At 42.1% G+C, this 20,120-nt stretch overlaps 1 protein-coding gene across 1 annotated transcript in view; it reads right to left on the bottom strand.

Annotated features, from left to right (window-relative positions):
* Window positions 1-18,065, bottom strand: part of COL13A1 (collagen type XIII alpha 1 chain) — a 119,720-nt gene extending 101,655 nt beyond the window's left edge. Inside the window, exons 1-4 of the mRNA XM_090058244.1 lie at window positions 17,981-18,065; window positions 13,386-13,412; window positions 5,352-5,378; window positions 1,717-1,767 (exon numbers count right to left, since the gene is read on the bottom strand). Of these exons, the coding sequence (XP_089914370.1) occupies window positions 1,717-1,746 (30 nt within the window). The 5' untranslated portion in view covers window positions 1,747-1,767; window positions 5,352-5,378; window positions 13,386-13,412; window positions 17,981-18,065. The remainder of the gene's footprint in view (window positions 1-1,716; window positions 1,768-5,351; window positions 5,379-13,385; window positions 13,413-17,980) is intronic.
* Between the last annotated feature and the right edge of the window lie 2,055 nt (window positions 18,066-20,120).

Here is a 20,120-nt window from a genome sequence, read left to right as displayed (position 1 = left end):
AATAAAAGACTATCTGCTTTTTAGAAAACTTCAGCCATTAATATAAAAATCATTGTCTTGTGAAGAGCCCAACATTTTTGCATTTGTTTCCTTGTTTGGTTTTGTCATTTATCAAACTGCAGAGAGTGGAGGCTAGGTGGCCCAGGGAACAAACTAAGCTGTTTCTGATTAGGAACACTTACCATGGGACTTTTAGAAAGTAATTGGAAAGCCAGATGCAGCTGACAGTTCAAGCTGCCTATATCTCTTTCACCTGACCTCAACCTGCTAGCTGTGAAATGAAAGTTCACTAGGTCCCCACCCTCTCTCCAGGTCAAGGACACTACTCTTCACAGAGGTTATTCAAAAGAGGAAGTTACCCTTGAGGAAGGAGAATCAAACCTCTTTTTCTCATGCTGCTATGGAAATCTCAGTGCATCAGAATGGATTGACCTGGGACTCTTGACTGGAATAAAGCAGTAATAAAATCTGTAGGGGCAGTATTCTGTAGAGCAGCAAAAATATAGCAAATCTGTAGAGTGAATATTTGGCACATACTGGCTATCTTGGCTAATACGCATGGTGTAAGGCTCAGTAACGTCTTTATGAAGATTGATTTCAAATTTAATTTCCTTATAGGTGAAAAATGCTTTTTGAAATTGCTGCTAGAGGGGCAACCATGCTCTGGGCCTGAAAGATGGGGACCACACATGCCTTACTTTTTTCCACAGCATGAAGTTAAAGCAGGGACCTCTAGCAAAATGAATGCATGCTCATGTTACAAATCTAAACAGTAGCCAAACATTGCTAGAAGTAAAATGGAAAACTAGTTTTGCATGGATGTAAAGAAAATAAATTAGCAGATTTCTGGACAACACCATGCATTTGTTGTGCTAGGGAGTACTTGATATGTGAATTTCAGCTCAAGAAGGACTGGCAGGATGCATGACACTTCTTGCTAACCCTTGGTGCTTTCTGGGACATGAAGACCTTAATCCTGCAAGCTGTTTTAGGTAGACGTACCTCTGGATCTGTGTGGAACTGTTTGCAGCACTGAGGTCTATCACGGGGGCATAGCTTTGTCACAGCCTCCACCTAATTTACACTGGCAAAAGAAGCCTCAAGATAAAACTAGGTGAGCTGTTTACTGAACTTTTCAAGAGAAACTCCAGATCTGCATTAATAAAAAAATAGCATTTGTCATTTCTTAACCCACTTGAGAAACAAATTTGGGCCTATACCATCGGGTTAAAAAATTCAAAGTGATCCATTTTTTTTGCCAGCTCCAGCAGCCATTTGCCCAGCCCCAACCTCAGGCACATTCTGTAAAGCTGAAGAAATGCCACCTGTCAACAAGACTGAAGGCAAAGAACATGTTGCCAAAAAAGACATGCTTCCCCCAAAGCAAAGGATGTCTGCCACCAAGGCTGGGGTCATTTCTGCTGCCAAAAAGGAGGAATCTTCCTTTTAAATACAGCAGAGAAAACCGCTGGGGATCCCAATATGTTTTCCTTTTAAAGTATTCTGTGCTCACTTGTTCTAGCACTACAAGCTGTAATTTTATTATATTTAGTATATAATATTTTTATACAAGCAAACCTGCCAAGATGTGGAAACCACAATGTCATGTTACTGAGTCTCTCAGAATGAGGCTGGTGACTTGCTGCCCCTCCTAAGTTTTTTTCTGTAATTCACCCACATCCTGTACCTTTCAAAAATAGAGCACAAATAACTTACAGGAGGCCCTCGGGGCCCAATGATGGACATGCCCGCTTCTCCTGGAGCTCCCTGTAAGGAGACAAAGAGAAAGAGAGGCAGAAGAGATTGAGAAAAGGGAGTTTAACAAGGGCAAGAATTGGAAGGTGAGGATGGAAGAAAATGAGAGAAGTAGGGAGAAAGAAGTAAGAGAACTTGTAAGAAGGCAAAGGAGGAAAAAATTAGATCAAGGTCAAATAATGGCAGAGAGTGAATCCATAGAGAGCAGGACAGAGAGGTGGTTGAGTGAGATAATAAGGAGAAGGAAGAAAGAATTAAAAAAGGAGATTAATATAAAAATGATTCATACTATTTTCTATAAAGACTGGGATTTAAATGTTGATTGTTCGGCTCCCCCTTCCCCAGTGGGATAGGAGACCTACTCGGCCTGACCTGTGCATGAAATGTGGCCATTTTGAACACTCCCTCTCTCTTGAAGAGTTACTGGTGTCATCTTCAGTGCCTTGAGAGAGAAAGTGAAGACCTCATTTAATGCCTGCAAGCACTCATGCTTTCCTCCTGCCCAGGGAACTCACATTTATCTCTTCCTCTATAATCACTTGTTCTGGTTCAGCATGAAGCTTCACCTTCTTTTAGTCTGGAAAATGATTAATATAGTGTGCTAAATGCATGCAGTTTTATACAGCAAAATGGAGCTTAGACTGCAAAAAATTATAGATACATGAAATATAAAACACTTTCTTTGAAATAAAGTGTATAACAGAGACCCTGATCTCTTCTGAACATGAAATGCTTTGTGATACTTTATGTCAGAGCCAAAAAGTGTTTGCCTGAGAGTTCTGGCTAAACTTCAACTTGCACACGTGTATTCTGCTTCCCTAAATTTTCCTTGCCAATTTCTATTGATGATAGTGATCTTCACTTCCTGTTCCAGTCTATAGCTGTGTGCTCTTCAAACAGCTGTCACATCCCCCTCTCTCCATATGTATCTATACTTTAGTGGCCCCTATATTCCCCTATACTTTAGTGGCCCTTGTATTCCTAATATATACAGTCTTTATAAAGCCAGTAAAGTGCTCTGGGTGTCTTTAGAATGAAAGGTATTATGTAAAAGTAAGAAACAAGATCACTAAGTATATGAGTATTCTCCAAAGGTCAGTTAAGCACCTCCATAGGAGAGATTAAAATACTGACTGGATAACACAGCTCTGAACATACCCTAGAGACTATATTCTATAGTGCAGAATAGGGAAAGGGTGAGAGAACACATTGTAACCCCCTGTTCTTTTTCGGCTCCAGTGGTTATGATTCTCTGAATGGGTCAAATGAGATTTAGTGACCAGGTCGAAATGCAGAAGTTTAGGTCTAATTTAAACTAAATCACTCCAGATGGAAGCAGTTTGATGTACAGTATAGGAAAACAATCCCTGAAATAAATACCTAATAAATAAAATAAACATGTGGAGAGCCAGTAGGGGGTACTCCTCTGTTGAGCCAACCACCTTCCAGGCTCGGAGTACCTCCCTGGAGGTGCCTCATGTCCAGCTGACCCCCTTCCTGGAGCACACCCACAAGCCTGAGGGTAAGCACTGTCACCACCCGGGATCTGGATTGTTTCTGGGTCCTGGGCCCCCTGGCGTACACAGGCCTTGTAGCCCTTGAGGGTACTTCATCTGCTGCAAGAACTTCGGGTGCTTCCTTTAATCTGAAGCACAAACAGTGGGCTCCTTTAGTAACAAATGATTTCTACAATCAGTTGCGTCTGGCATGGAGGCAAAATAAAGGGATTTAATTGTGAATTGTATGCAAATTTTAGATATTTAGGGTCATATTATCAAGGAGCCTGAATCCAGATTCAATTTGTATACATGCAGCTTTATACAATCAGATCATTTAAGTGATCAAGCTGTGCACTTTGACTTATGTACACAAATGACAGAGCAGATACAACCAGAAACCTTCAGCATCAGAAGTACAGGACACTATCATGTGAAGCCAAAGAGTAATGCCACCAGCAGGTAGCAGTAAGAAGTTCCTCTCCTTTATTTGGACAAACTATCACTGGTCATGACTCTTTGAATCAACATGTTACACACATACAAATACAGTGAATACCATGCCTTTAGTAAATACTATGCATTCAGCCCTGTAAAGTCCTAACACAAGTTAGAACTTTACAGGGTTTCTTCAGCTTACCCCAGCTGAAAGAGTCACCAAGGGTCATTTAAGCCACCTCAGGGTGACTAGAATGTGGTACACTCTGGCCATATCCGCTTCCCAAGCCCTTGCCCCACTCCCATGAAATGTCATGGTTATATTTTCTCTGGTTATATTTTTTCATAGGCCTAAGCTGCAAAGGCCTAATCCAGACCTGGATAGCAACTTTCTCAGATAAAAGTGAGGTTAACACATAAGTATTACTCTACAGTCTTTGATAGATTAATAATGTTTTAAAGCTTTGACCCCAGGGAAGTTACCTTCTGTTTAAAAGAGTGAACACTGTCAGCTTGGAAACATTCAAATCAGACATGAATACAGAGAGAAGGACCACATGGCTAGAGGAAGAAGGACTTTGTGTTCTGTTTTTCTCTGCTAAAACTAACAGAAGAGTAACTGGGAATTTGGGGGAAATATTTTAGCTACCTCACCTAAAAAGAAAAGAAGAAACAGTTTGGAAATCAAGAGTAAAAATGGGAAACTGGGCAAGGGTGAAGCAGCTGCTTAATGACATATCACAGGAAGGTAAAGAAACCTTGTTCAAAGCCGTTCATAGAAGGAATTCTTTTTGGATTATGACAAAAAGAGTAAAGCTTTTCTTCAAAAAATAGAGGCCACCAAAGATTTGTTGCACTTCAAAGTGTATGACTGACATGCCACTGTGCTTTATAATATAAAATATAAAATTGATACATAGTTTCTGAAACACCCAAAGACTCAACAGGCTATGATTTTTTTAAATTCTTGTACAAAACAAAGTTTGTCTACAGATCATCCATTGTTTGCATGGAACCTTTTTCAGGGCAGCTCATTTAAAGTATTTTTAATATGTTAACTATTCAATCATTTTTAGCATCTGAAATCAACCCAAGATGAACACATGCTGGCATAAGAAGATGTGGACTGGCTATCAGGAGATGCCAAACATTAGGGGTGTGTGAAGCGGGCCCTTTTCTTCTATGTGCTTTAAATTCTAGAAAGGAACAGTTAAGCCATGGTCTCTGACCAGAGGTGGCTAGGGGAAACCAAATAATTAGGAGCTACTAAGACAGAGCTATTTTTTTTACCACATTTCCAGAACCAACCAAGCACAACAGTCAGCAGTGAAGAAGTTAATGGTGGAAAAATCAGGATAGCCTTAATGGAAATACTGAGTGTCCCCATCCACCACTTGAATTAGAACTTACGATGTTAGTAAATTATAGTAAACAACGAATTGGAGACTGTGTGGGCTGGAAAGAATTCAGGACATAAACTCACATTGTCAGGGAAGACGGGAAAGGGCAATTCAGAGCAATGTATGGTTCAAGCACAAAAAGGGCTTTAAAAGCACAGGTCTAACTTTGTCATGATTTGAAGTGAAAGGGTCTCAGATGGCTAAGAGGGGAAGCTGTGAGGGGTCAGGGTATGACATTATGAGCTGGAAAAAGCTGACTCACCTTTTCTCCAGGCTGCCCTTTTAGTCCCTGGGTCAGTTACACCAGCCGCACGCAGCACATGCAAGAGGGTGAAGGGGAGAGAGAGAGACAAACACAGGAATTGGCGTTAATGGCACATTAAACCCCAAATCTTAACAATGCAACAAGAAACAGGTCACAGACACTGAAACATGCTCTGTTTAAAGTTTGCACACAAGCACAGAGACTTTCACTTCCCCACTTCCCACCACCATCCCCTCCTGCTTGGATACCCCTACAGCATCTGAAGGAAAGGGCAGCTGAAAGAGAAGGCAATTGAGTTTTCAGCCAGTTTGAGGAAACCAATTCTTGGTTTTAGCCATGGTGCTTGGCATTCAATGTGGAGGTGGACAGAGAGTATGTGTTAGCAATAAGCTCACCATAGTTAGCAAGGCTGACCCACAGTTCAGAGCCATCAACTTGTAAATCAGCAAGGCAGCAGCAACAGACCTGGCCAAGGAACCTTGGAGCAGGTGATACCTGGGATGACAGTCCCTAAGTAGGCTTAATAGTGAGAAGCCATCTGGCTAACAGTTGGTCCACAATGACCAAGAGCGAGGGGTTCCTGGCCAGCCCCTTTGTGAGTGAGGTAGGAGGATCTCTGAAAAGGGGTAAGAGGATGAATGGAAGAATGTGCTGAGAAAAAAGTACCTGAATGCATGGGAAGAATGGGAAGGAGACATATGTTTAAGCAAGGCCTATGGATACTGATACCACAGATCTCTTCTCTTTCTCTTCTTTCTCCTCTACAAAAAGCCCCAAAGATGGGGTATTAAATATAGTTTATGTATAAAAGATATATGGCATGGCTATATGTAATATGTGGTGAAAATATGCAAAATACACTCAAATCTTACAGGTTGAATGTGTTTAATATATTCAGTCCCACCTGGCCAGTTAACTACAAGCTAACAGGCCCATTTGAGATACAGGGTCTTATTCCATCACCCACCTTTGCACCAAGTAGTAATTTATTACACTTGTGTAAGTTACTGATTTTAGTGGGCCTGCCTACTAAGTAAGGTATTCAGTGTAAAAGCAGTAAAGCTAGGGCCTAAGTGTGCAGAAAGTGCATTGGTTTTAAATAAAGACTGAACTGATAGCTCTGAAGTCTGTGCCCTATGGTGCCAAAAGGCTCAGGCTGGATTGCCAGCTCTGTTCCTTCACTTCCATGGTTGAAAACCCAGCTTCCTCTGTCCCTCAGAGGAGATGGCCTCGCTAATTTCTAGCAGTCATTCTGGACTCCTACCAGAGGTTAACAGACTCTACAGGCAGCTTTTACCAGTCCTCTTTTTCTACCATTAATACAACACCGAATAAGAAGGACAGCATGAACATGTACCATCATTGCTTCAGTCTTCCTAAGTATGGCATCACATGAATACTGAAGTAACCAACTCTCTTACATATGGCAGGCTGCATTCCCATTCAGATATTGGGAGGTGGCCTTTGTGGTGGTGCAGAAAGAAAGCTACACAAAGGTATTGCTGAGAGAGTCTGTCCCAAACATAATAAAGACAATATGAACAGACCTATGAATCTGACTCCCCTGCTTTCACAAACTTTGGGGGCTTGGAACAAACTGGAACTACCACAGTCCATAAGTAGTTTCCAAAAGCCCAAGCCACCCATAGTTTTGCCCTTTCTGACTGGATAAATCTCCAAATCTTTTTCTATATTCCCCCCATCACCACTTATGAGAGTTAGTAGCTGATTAAGACATTACTTTTTGTAAATGCTTGGCAGATCTGAAGACTCATTAATTCAAGGATATTTACCATTAGTATGTATTAACATTATTTGTTGGTACCTGTAAAAACTAAACTAAAATTTAAAAAGCTTGTACTTGCTAATCAGCCTATGTAAAAAACACTGTGAGGGAGTCCCTAAGATGTTCTAAACTGATGCAGCTCTATTGACTTCAGGAAATTGCACCACAATTTAAAGATCTGGCCCCACATGCTCCTAGAGTACTGTCACTTTTGAGCCTAGCTAATTATGTTTGCTGCATGTCAAATTGTGCAGGCATCATGCAGAGACTCATCTTCAATTGCACTCATATTACCCAAGCAGAGCTGAAGATGGAAAGGATTTTGGTGGAAGATTTCCAGGCTATAACACAGCCCCCCAGGCTAACTGTGCTTGAGCAATCCAGATAATTACCAGCTAAAAATGGGGATTGGCAAAGAGTTTAAAGCAGCTAGTTATAGCGCTTTCTCTCCATCTCTGAAGTGAAGCATGGTCACATCTGGAGAAAAGCATCAGGCTTCAGGTCCTGTCCATGTTTCAGGATAAACATATACTCCTCCACCCAGAAGATGCTAGGTTATTCCCTCAGAAAGATAGGAATATGTATAGGAAGGAATAAAGAGAGTAGGTCCATAAAGACAAAAATTAGGGAAGAGAAGGCAGAGCAGCAGAATGGAGGGATGTCTGAGGTATTGATGCAGTGCTGCACAACACGCACTGCCCAGCTCTTCTTCAAGGTGTGCTACAGATGCCTCTACTGGGACTAGAATGGAGGCTAAGTTAGCATCATACAGTGAGAGGGCAAGAAAGACTAAAAGTATTATTCAGTCATGGTAATTTCTTTTTTTGACAGATCTGTATTGTGAATCTGTGCCTCCTCTACTCTCAGCCATGAAGAGGCAAGTACATCGTAGGCAGCATGAAACTATGGTAGCCCTTTGCCGGGCAAAGACAGGGGGCAGCAGCCAGCATTCCCTGATAGTCGCCTGAAGCCCCTTCATGATAGTCTTATTTGGATTTGGGTGCTTGGGTTTCTATATAGAAATGTATCCAGTAGGAGACCCTGGAGACTCACCAGTGATTTGTGTCTTCATTTTCAGGGCAGAGCCTCATTAAATTACAAATGATAGGACCAGCAGCCTAGCATTTCTGCATCTCTCATTAAACAGAAGCTAATTTGAGAAGTAGATGACTAAGATGGTGCTCATGGTAGAAGCTGCTGATTTTTTTCCCCCTAGTCACACCCAAACCAGACCCTTGAAATAGAGCAGAAGACTGGGAGGGTTATTTTCCTGAATGAATTAAAGTGTCAGCCCTAATGGCCTGCAGGCAGCCCAGGTTTGGAAACAAATGTGTCAGTCAGGCAGATGCAAGAGGTTTCAACTCACCCGTCGTCCAGGGATTCCCATGGTGCCTTTGTCTCCCTAACAATTAATGCAAAATCAAATGGCAATTGGAAAATGGCCATAAGTGAAGCTAGAAAATGATGCAAATTAACTGATTTGTGTCTGCACCTTTGCTTAAGAATTTTGTGTGTGTTTTACAGCATATAGACAGACAAAACTCTTGGGTTAGAGGTGGTATCTTTTATTAGATTTTAGGGCATACACATTTGTTTAGCTTTATGTATGTATGTACATAGGTAGGTGCTTGTGCATACATGCGTGTGTGTGTGTGTGTGTGTGTGTGTGTGTGTGTGTGTGTGTGTAAAACATGTTTGTGTGCTTCTATATATGCCTGCTTATTTGGGTACATCTGAAAACATGGGTATATGAGTATGTATGTAAGCCATCACTTTGCTTGTTATTCTTAATGACTAAAGAACCAATAAAACTCAGGACAACATAGACAAGAAAGGAAAGATAAGAGTTTGTGATCTAATGGAAGAATCTAATCACATTTTTCAACCCTTCCTGAAATCCAGATTGAGGGAAGTTGATCCCTTCAATAGCAAAAAAAAAATTCTTTCTAATTAAAGGTGATCACAGGTTATTTATTTCTAAAGCTATTATGAATTTAAATCATAACTCTCAAAGGTGATGAATAGGTCAATATTATCCAGTAAACCAGAAAAAGGAAAATTATATTAAAAGTTATACTAATGTGGAAAATGGGACAAGATCCAGCTGACACTACATATACTGCCTATGTTCTGTGTCCCTTAACCTCTAAAGAATATTTCTCAGCGAGTCTGGAAGGTGTAAAAAATCCTTACATGATGTTGCATGAATAAGTCTGCCTAAAGAGGTACAAGGTAACACTTGAACTGAATTGCAAAAGGTGTGGACACCACACCATCAGAGTCTTTTATCATACATAGATTGCAGTTCTGTGGCTTAAAGTATATTTAAATTTGAACCATGTCATTAAAAAACCTCTATGTTCTTGGCCCCAAAAAGCATGTACAAGGCATACTTGGAAAATCCTGAATGATGATGTGTTTGGTGGTTGCAGAGATTTCATGGTGTTTTGCAAAATTACATTGTAACAGTCTCTCAGTACTGTGTCCAATCATCAGTTTAGATATGTTGGAAACACTTCACTATATAAAACTTACTGTTGCTGCCTACACCTTCTCTGTTATTTATTTATCTATCCCTAAAACCTGTTTTCCGCCAACAACTGATGTCTGCAGCATTTCACAGCAACATAGGCAGTGCTGGAAAATACTTCAAGCCTAAGGGGACAAACAAGACTATCTCTGCCACTTGCCAGGGACTCTGCATGTCCTTTGTCAGTTGTTTGATCATGGCAGGGAGCCTGAACCTCAGTTAGTGTCTGTTAGTGTGTTGCGTGAGGGATAGACCTATGCTGATTACACAGGTAACTCTTTGCCAAGGAAAGTAAATTTCAACATGCATAACTGTGTACAGAAATTCCATTTGTTTTCCACTCAGCAGCATCTGTAATCAACTGGAAATACAGAACTATACTGTTGGTCATTCTTGTATTGTGGCCTACCCATTCTATCTGCCAGTGATGGAACTGCAAAAAGCAGTGTACAGAGAGGGCAAAATGGAAAAGTCTGTCTTGAAGTTGGGAGAAGAGATAAACTATTTTTTGTCATTTAGTTCTTTGCAGACACTGGTTCTCAGTGACATCTTCTCTCTCTACCTGATATACACAAGTAATACTTGAGACTGATGTTCTAAATGCACCTCACCATATGCTGGATTTAACTGAGGTAAAAGCTGTATTTACATTCTCTACATATAGGAAAGTATTGTTCCCTAATCAATGGACTTTTATTTCATGTGCAAGGCATGCTGTGATAAATTAGATCACAATAATATCTCTACTGAGATAGTTGAAGTGTTGAATAACAACACAATATATAGTAATTTGGTATAATTTACACAAGCAGTATCTGACTACAAATTGAGAGGAGACAGGAAATATCTGCTCTATATTCAAGTTTTTATTCTGTACCCACCAGCATGGCATCTGATCTATCTGGTGACGGTCTGTACCTGCATCTAAGTTCTGTCTATGTGTTATAGAGAACAATGGAATTCCTTCTGAAAGAACAAACCATTCCATTGCCTTGCTCTTTGATGTTATTGGCTTCTGATTTGGAATGCATTGATGAGTTTTCTTGTAGTTTTATTTTTTCTCTTTTAGTTTCTTATTTTCCTCTACAGCTGAAATTAGCAGCAAATTATAAAGCTGTCAAGTACAGAACTCTAGTGATGTGATGTTTCAGACTTTGGTTCCATTGTTAAGAAAAGCTTCCTGTAAGTATGATGAGTGGTATTTGACCACACAATGATTGATACTGCACAGGATTGATCTATGTCTAATATTGTTGCCCGCAACATTAGTACTTGATGTCAAAGTAGTGTATGAGTGCACCATGCTTGGTATGTTACTACACAGTATTTTGCTCCTCTAAACAATATTAGTAGGGGGGAAATGGTCCTAGTAGTATAGCAAATAAATGCCAGATGTTTGAGGAAAAAGTAGTCTATTATGTGATGCTGGGAAATAACACTCAGCTATGAATAATACTTGTGTCCTGCACTGTATGTTAACACTGTATTTATACCGCTGCTATCTGAGTGACTGCTGTATTTCCAAGATGCCTATAACCTTAGTGTCAAAGCACCAAATAAGAATTATGATGAAGCCCTGGGTGTTCTTGAAAGTTGATGTATTCTTCCCTTCCCTCAGTGGCTGAAGGGCATGTGGATTATTGTTTTCTTTTTGTGGAAGTCATGGCTGAGGAGACATTTTGTATAAAGGCAAATTCATTTAGATCTGATCACAGACAGAATGTGGCTTATTTGGCTTTCTCTGACAAGGAATCCCATGCCCAGGCCTTGCTTCAGGTGCACCCCTGCATCCCCCAATCCCTCCAGCCTGAAAGATTTGGTCTGTCCAAGCGACAGGAGCTGTTGTCTTGGAGAGGCCTAGGGAGTGAGGACACCCTGAACTATATAAACCCAGTCCATAATAGCTGTGAGAATCTACAGTGAAGATATGGATTTGGTCCTGAGATGAAGGAGGAAACCAAAACGGTCCCAGAACCCTTTGCTTCATCTCTTACTACTCATTAAGTGGGACACCTTATGCTTTATGTGACAGCTAATTCATCTCCAAGTAGAATGAGTTAGCAGTGGTCTAACCTGAGAAGAATGAACACCTGGATCAAGTAGCTAAAATTCTGTCTAAGAGGAAGAGGCACAGAGCCCCTGCCAAACATGGAAAGAGAGAATCCCATGCCACTGTGGCACTCAGTATGTCTGAGAATACTGGGGAGTCCATGATGATGGCTTTGTACTTCTGTGATGCTTTGTGTGTTGCTGCCCTCAGATGATGATGAAACTAGAGTATGGGCCAGTCTGTCAGACCATTTTTCTCTTCCAGCTGATATCTTTTCTGCTTCTCATTGTTTGTGTTTTAGACTGCTACACTGCAGCACCCGTTGATCCCACCCAAGTATCTGAGCTATCTCATTTCAGAATACATGTTGACCCTAGAATCTACATTCCTTATGGTTTATTCATGATTTATCTCAGCCACTTACCATCATTAATACCTGATTTTGATTTAGTTAGATATGGATTTACATATCCCTTAGAAATTGGCAGATTAAAAAAGCTGGATTTCCAAGTTTACATCCTGGCTTTTGCTCCAGAGGGAGTGAAGTGAAGCCGTGGCATTTAATGAGAGGCTCCGTTCTGCTGCTACAGGTGAACAAAGAGGGGCTGGGGACTGGACAATACCCTAAACCCATGGCCATCCTCCCTTGGGAAGGAGGAGCACCACTTAGGCACATTATCTAGTCTGCCTGCCTTTTATGCTCAATAGTGTGCTGGGTCACCATTCTCTTTGGTTTCCATGCACCTATGCAGAGAGATGGAGGAGGGGAGAAGAAATCCCCATGGTTATTTCCATGTCCAGCAGACATGCAGAAGGTGATTAGGGTAGCTCTCAAGATATATCTACATAGCATATCTACAATGCTGAGTAAATTTGTCCTTACATGACTATATTGCTTCTGATACCTGAGCTAGCTGTGTGGGGCTACCTCAAGTATCTGCACTGTATGCCTCCTGTCAGGAAGATATACTTTCAACCTAACACAGAAGTCAAGTAGAGAATGAAAAAAAATTCTTCCTTTTAAGAAAATTTTGCATGAAGAAATAGAGGCAGCTAAATGACCTGCTATGGGATGACTCTACTGCAGCCTTGTAATGGGATGGCTTGCTCTATTTAAGGTCCACATATTAACAGGTCCTTGCCTAGCTCTGTGCTCCCATATCACACCTACTTCCTATCTCATCTTCTTTAATCATGTATGTGTTCCTCTCATCCCTCCACAGTTAAAATGAACAATCCATATACTGAAAAATTCCTCATGGTATTGGCTCGAAATAGAACTTCCAGTCCTTCCTGAACAGAGCCATATGACCTCCTTTCAGTGAGCAGATAATATAAATAGGTTTCTTAGACAGACAGGGATCTCTTATTTAAAAGGTGATCTTAAAGAAGGTATATGTTTCCTAAACCCAAAAGGAACCTGTAAGGAATGTACTTCGTAGAACTTTGTTCTGCAAAGTTCTTTTTATTCTTACTGGAAACAGTATTGGGAGCCATATCTCATTCACAACCTGCTCTCCTAGTCTACCAATTAAGACTTCTACCTTCACCCAGTTTATACAGCTTTGAGGCTTCTCTTCAAAATACTGTCAAGTAAAAAGGGAAGGAGAGAGGGAGAAAGTAAGAACAAATAAGGAAAGAAAGAGGTAAAGGAAAGATATTTACCGGAAGCCCTGCTCTTCCTGTAGGACCCTGAAAGAAAGCACAAAAAAGAGCATTTAATACAAAAAGCATGAAAAAGGGTAAATCAGAGAAGAAATTGTATGTCTAATTGCATGATTAGAAAATAGAGCAGTTCACATGCAACATGTGAACAGCTTTCTAATTAGGCAGATAGGATTGCTTTTTTCTTTTCTCTCAACCACTTTTTTTAAAGCTTTATATCTATTTGGTTTGTGTCCATCACAGTGACTCCCAAATGAACCCTGGAGACACTTGATAGTCCATGAAAAGCTAGCCACATAACATTATGCTTTGTTTTATTCTGCTAAATATTAATTATTCATGTATACAATTGCTTTAGTTGCCACAAAAATACTGTATGTGAAGAAAGGGAAGCTGTCCCTCAGACGCTCTTTATTAAGATGTGGTCCACACTACAAAGAAGTTTGAGAAATTCTGGAGCATCACTTCATTTTGTAATGCTGAAACTTTCTTCTCAGTACTGAGATCTTGGGCTCACAGGATTGCTGGGTTCCAAATTTCCCTGCCTACATCTTTCAAATCTGTTATATACTAGGATGATTCCATCTATGTGTGATTTAAGATACTTCCATTTTTCAGATATTATGTGCTCAAGATGGTGGAAAGCTAAAGAATGTCTTCACTTTATCTGTTTCTCACATTTGGAATGCAACCATGCACATCCATTACTCTCATCTAGGAGGCATAATTCTGTGAAAACTAGCTCCTCAATTGACTCTAAATGGATATAGGGTAAGAGCTGCTCCCACTGAATACAGGATAAAAAATTTTAGTTTATCAGCATTTTAAACCACTACCTGGAGTGACATATATGACACCAGCAGTTCAGGAACCACTGCCACAGACATGAACCGGTTTCTACACCTGTGCGAAACAGCTAGTATTCGCTTTGGATTTGAATTCAGCCGATTTGGGGGACAGTGATTTGATTTGGTGATTCAAATCACTGACCCGAATTGATTTGGCCGAATATGATTCAGAGATTCAGCTGCTTCTGAATTTGCCGAATCTCCAAATCACAGAGGCCTCATCCCCCACCCACTCTCCCGGCAATGGCTGCCCTGTCCACCCCAGCTCTCGGCTCTTTGAAAAACAAAGTCCCCACTCACCAGCTGGGGGTGGGGGGGTGATCCCCACTGCCTCATGTTGCCCCACATCATGTGAGGGGCTCTGCCATGAGTCCCCAGAAGCTCCAAGGCCACTGCAGCAGCCAGTGAGTCCGGGGAGGGGATTGTTTCTTTTTTTAAAGAGCCAAGAGCTGGGGCAAGCAGGGCAGCCATGGGGGGGCAGGGACTGGGAGAGTGGGCAGGGGTTGGGGAGGTCGTGGCAAAGCCCCCCACACAGCATGGGGAAGTGGGGGGCAGCAGGGATCACCCCCCTGCCTGGCAGCAGTTGGTGAGTGGGGGCTTTTTTTTAAAGAGCTGGGAGCTGGAGCAGGTGGGGCAGCCATTGGAGGGTACCTGAGGGAGTGGGAGGGTGTTGGGGGATGCTCAGGGAGGCTGGAGAAGCAGGCAGGGGATGGGGAATGGTGGGGATCCCCCCATGGTCCCCTCCCTCTTCCTCCAGCCCCCTCCTCCCCCTTTCCCTACTTATCAGCATTGAGTCCGGGTCCAGCTCCCTGCAGTAGCAAATGGGGACTGCCCGAATCGACGAACTCTCTGAATCTTTTCTGAATCAATTCGGAGAGCTCTGAATTGATATGGACCTTTTAACTGGTTCCCTGATTTGATTCAGATTTGGAAATTTGGCCACCAAATTAGGCCAAATTTCCTCTGAATTAAATCAGCACCTGAAGCTTCACACAGCCCTGCTCATTTCCATTCAGTTTTAATCAGAAGGTATGTGTTAGGCCTGTGCAAATAGGCAAATATTTGATTCGGATTTGGCTCATTCAGAGGACAGTGATTCAATTTGGAGATTTGGCTCACTGTCCTGAATCGATTCAGCCAAATCAGCTTCAGAAGATTTGGCACTGATTCAGAGAGATTTGGATCAGCCGGGAAGAGGCAGGCACAGCCGGGTGGCTTCAAGTTCTCCCGGGGCTCCTCCGACTGTGCCTGCCTCTCCCCAGGCATGGGGAGCTGCGGGAGAAGCTCCCATGGCTGCCCTGCCCAGCCCAATCCCCTGCCTAGTCCCGGCACTTAAAAAGGCCCTGCACTTGAACATTCCCCCAGTTCCTGGTTCAATTCCCCAGCTCCCTGATCACTTTTGTCAGCTTTTCCCAGGGGGTGCAGGCCCAAGGATGATGCAAGATGACAGCAGCTCTGAACTATTTCCCCAGGTGGCAGCAGGTGATCCAGAGGTTGTGTCCCCTGGGAAGAGCTGGGGAATCAAATCAGGAGCTCCAGCTGACAGGTGGGGCTGCCCCAGCCTCCTAGACAGGCACAGCACCCTCCAAACCACACTGCACCTATGCCATGGGGCAGCTGTCATACAGCTGCCAGGCAGGGGAGGTGATCCCTGCTGCTCCCCACTGCTCCATGCTGCGGGGGGGGCGTGCTCTGTGATAAGCATGCAGAGGCCCCAGTTGCTGCTCCTGTAGCCAGTGCGTGCAGGGCTTTTTTTTAGGTGCTAGTAACCTGGGCCAGGTAGGGGATGGGGCCGGGCAGGGCAGCCATGGGGGCTTTTCCTGTGGCTCCCCTGGCTGTGCCTGCCTCTGTCCCAGCAGGGGAGCTGCAGGGGCTCTGCCCTATTGCCACTTGCCTAGCCGGGGGTGTGGGGCATGATGCAGGCGTGGCTTGCTCCATGCAGCAGCAGTGCATAGCCCCCACTCCCAGTGCTACTGCACCTGCATCAGCGCTGGGACCAGGGGCTCTTCCCTGCCACCGCTTGCCCCCTTCTGCCTGGAGTGAGCCGCACCCACATCCCACTCCCCTCGCCACTCCAGCTGGGCATGCAACCCCCCCACTCCCAGTAGTGCTGCACCTGCATCCTGCGCCCTGCCACCCCCCTTCCCAAGTAAGGCACCCCCTCCACCCCAGCTGAGCAGTTTGTCCCAGCCCCAGCCCCAGCCCCAGCCCCTATCCCTCCCTCCCCCACTCCTCTTCCCTTGCTCCTCCCCCAACTCCGACAGACTTACCAGCTGGAGGCAGCTGTCAGCTGCCTGTTTAGTCTATGGCAGAATATCCAAATCAGCCAAATCTTTTTCTGAAGCTTTTCCAAATTGATTCAGATGCTTTGAATCAATTCAGAGCGCTTATTTGGTCTCCCAATTTAATTCAGATTTGGAGATTCTGTCCCCGAATCGGGCCAAATCTCCTTCAAATTGAATCAGCTACTGAAGCTTCGCACAGCCCTAGTATATGTAGGACAACCTGCACAATGTTACATCAAGTAGTTTGTTTAAGCCTTGAATAAAGAAGTTGTGTTAAGAACACAAGAACTTTGTTATATCATTATTTTTGAACCACCATCACTTGCCATGACTTAAAATCCTATGAGATCTTCAATGGGAGTAGGGTGCGGTTAGTCACAAATTTGAGGAGAAATTCTATTTTGGTTAATTACATTCAGTCTGCCTAATTTCCTCTTGTTATTTCAATTGCCTATAGTATTCTTCACTTCCTATCTTAAATGATTGACTATAGAAACAGGTTCAAAGGTCAGAATAAATTGCTATATAGTAGTGCACTTTGTCATCATCACTTTCTGGTGATCCCATTTGTTTCTGACAGATTTGAAATTTTCATTTAAATATTAAGTTTCTAGCCCTTATTATTCCAAAGAAAACCCTGATTGTAAATTGACACATTGCTTTCGGCACAAACTGCTTGCAAAAACTGCCTGGAAGACTTTGAATTGACCTATTAATTTCACTCTGAATCTTGTAGATGATGATGACCAGCTACTCCAAGTTTGTGGGCAGAGCTTCCCAACTCAATCCATCCCCCAGATTGGGCTTGGATTGATGAGCTTAGCTTGACACAAAAATGCATATCTGAAATCTGCTCAGATTTAGCATAGTTCAAAGCTGGAATCCAGAATTAATCCATAAACATAATTCTACACCCAGTCCTGGGGCCAATCCCACAAGCTGCTGGGCAGAACTCTCACTTAAGTTACTAGAAGCTTTGCTTGAGGAAGACTTATTGGGCCCAAGCCTTCAGTTTGTGAAAAACGTTTGGATCCTTGTGCAGAGACAGCCCATAGAATGGAAGATATTTTTTGCTAAAACTATGTGTGGTGAAATGTCTTTTGGGGCTCAGTCTCGATCTTTTAAAACTTATGGAATATTAAATATTTATCAGCATTTCAAGAGGGAAATAAAAAATGCTGTAGAAGTGAATTCTCCTTGGAATGCCAGCACTCGGCAGCAGTTTCCAGTTCAAACTGCTCCAGAATGTGTTACTTCACATTAATTGCATATAGATGCACCCATGGAACCTTATCCACTGAGCTTCCTCAGTGCAGAACTGCACAAAGATAGATGGGTGCATCTATGCAATTTCTATCAAGCACTAAGTACAAGGAAACTTGCAGTTTGGAGAGGTAGTGAAAGACTTTCATAGGAAAGTTGAATATAATATTGGTCATTGCAGATAAGAGACTACAATTACCTCTAACTTCACATCAACTCCCTTTACCCCATTACCATCAGATGCATACTTCACAAACACACAGGAGCTTTTGTACTTACAGGTGGACCTGAAAGAAAGGAAATGAAAAATAATTAGTGTATATTATACTGAACTCTAAGGACAAAGTGTAGATGATTGCTCCATACTGTGCCATCTTTATCCATTCATGAGATGGAATAAACTCTGATTGAATGTATTTGTTTCACCTTCAGATTACTCCATTGTGCTTTGTGGCTTCATCCTGATTTACCTCATTGAAAATGAGATCAGACTCAAACCAGAATTTCCCTCTCTCTGTCTCTGCCTTTCTGCTTCTTGCTCATTTTCAGGTTAGGTTAGTCAAAATCACTTTACTACCAAGGACAAATGACAAATTTGTGCAATTTGATTGGAAAAGCACTAAGGTTAAATATGTTGACAACAAATCAAGATACTGCATCATCACTTACAAACAGGAGGGTTTAAATCCACTTAAAATGCCATGTAGCTTCTTTTACCATATTCTATGCTATTTAAGAAAGGAATCTTTCCATTTACTTTCACTGTTTGCATTACCTTCGCTGAAGGTAATGTAAGTAAAAGATACTTCACATGAATTTATACTTATGTAAGAGCTTTCATAGCTACCTGTGCCCATTCTAATAACACATGAAGGAATGTAACTTGGGGGAACGTACTCACCAAGGAACTGTAAAAAGCTATAACAAGGTTTAAGCTAAACTAGCTGCTTTAATTTGTGCTTTTTTGACTCCTGATTGAGTTAGTGACATTATTTTAGAACCACTTGCACATCAGTAGAGGGTAAAAGTTTTAGGAGAGTCAAATGGAAAATGAGGGGTGCAGTACACACCTTTTTATAGATCACGATATCTTGTCTCTTTTCTTATTTCTTTTATCAGTTGAGTTCCTGATTCAATACCCTCCCCCCATCCCATTCCCTTTTAAAATCAGATTTTAATAACAAAAGGTAAAGAGGAAAGAACTTGTTCTTTTCAGAGTCTGTTGGCCTCTGACTCTAAAATTTAATGTGCTGTAAGAGGAATCTCTCAAACTTCCTCAGTCTAACCTCAGGCAAGGTTCTTTGAGTAGATGTGATATCTTTTATTAGACTAACTGAGTAGCTGGAAAAAAGTTCTTAGCAAGCTTTCGGGGGCAGTCACCCTTCTTCAGGCATAGGGAGTCTCTGCTGGTCTACATATTCCTGCTATGAGTGTGTCTGCCTGGCACAATGTACTGGCATGCCAAGATGCTCGAACTAACTCTGAATGAGACAGCTTGTGTACCAAAAGCAGTTTAGCTATGTCAGCTTAGAAATGTAATGAGTTTTGTGTCTTCCTGAGAATAGCCTGACCTTCTGGGACCTGGCACATTTTCAGAAAACAGTTATAAGTAAAGCAGGCTAACAAACACAATCACACAACATCTGTCCTCAAAGTCTAGAAACTGTACCTCATCTACACTCCCCTTTCTGCTAAACATTTTAAAAAGCAATTTGTACCTTAACATAAAAAATAAACAGAAAATTTAATCTGACACACAGATTTTTTTTCCTTTTTCTCTCAAGCTTCCTTCTCAAGACAGCCACTGCTATATTTTGGATGTTTGTGGTTCGATGGAAATGTTTTCCTTCCATTTTTGTGGGTTAAATGGAGACAGATGTCTACTATGATGTCATAACCTGTTACTGTGACCATTTGTATGACACCACAGAGTATTTTGGGCTGCCATTCAACAACCTCATCATCTCTTCTTACTGTAGCCATGGGATGCTTGACACGTTGGAACCTGATGTGATCAGATTGCAGTGAAGCATGCCAGACCTCTGTCAGCAGTAGCAGCAACGGCCTGGCCTGACAGTGCTCTACACGTCACAACATACATTCTGCTTTTCCCCCTCTCCTCCCACCTATGGCTTCATCCCACCTTCCTTTTATTATGGCTCTGTGAGCCATGGGGACCTATCCTTTTACTCCTCATATTTCAAAATAGGGATATGCATGGGTCCCAAATATGCATGTATGTAGGTCTAAGAATCCATAACACTACTGACAATCATCTTACGTAGATTTATCCTTTTCTCCCGTCCAACAAAATTCTGTTCAGCACAGGACTGAATCAA

The sequence above is a fragment of the Crocodylus siamensis genome, chromosome 7 (genome assembly GCF_052110815.1).
Source record: "Crocodylus siamensis isolate JL-2025a chromosome 7, ASM5211081v1, whole genome shotgun sequence".
Lineage (NCBI taxonomy): Eukaryota > Metazoa > Chordata > Crocodylia > Crocodylidae > Crocodylus > Crocodylus siamensis.
This window is presented reverse-complemented; position numbering and strand designations above follow the sequence as displayed.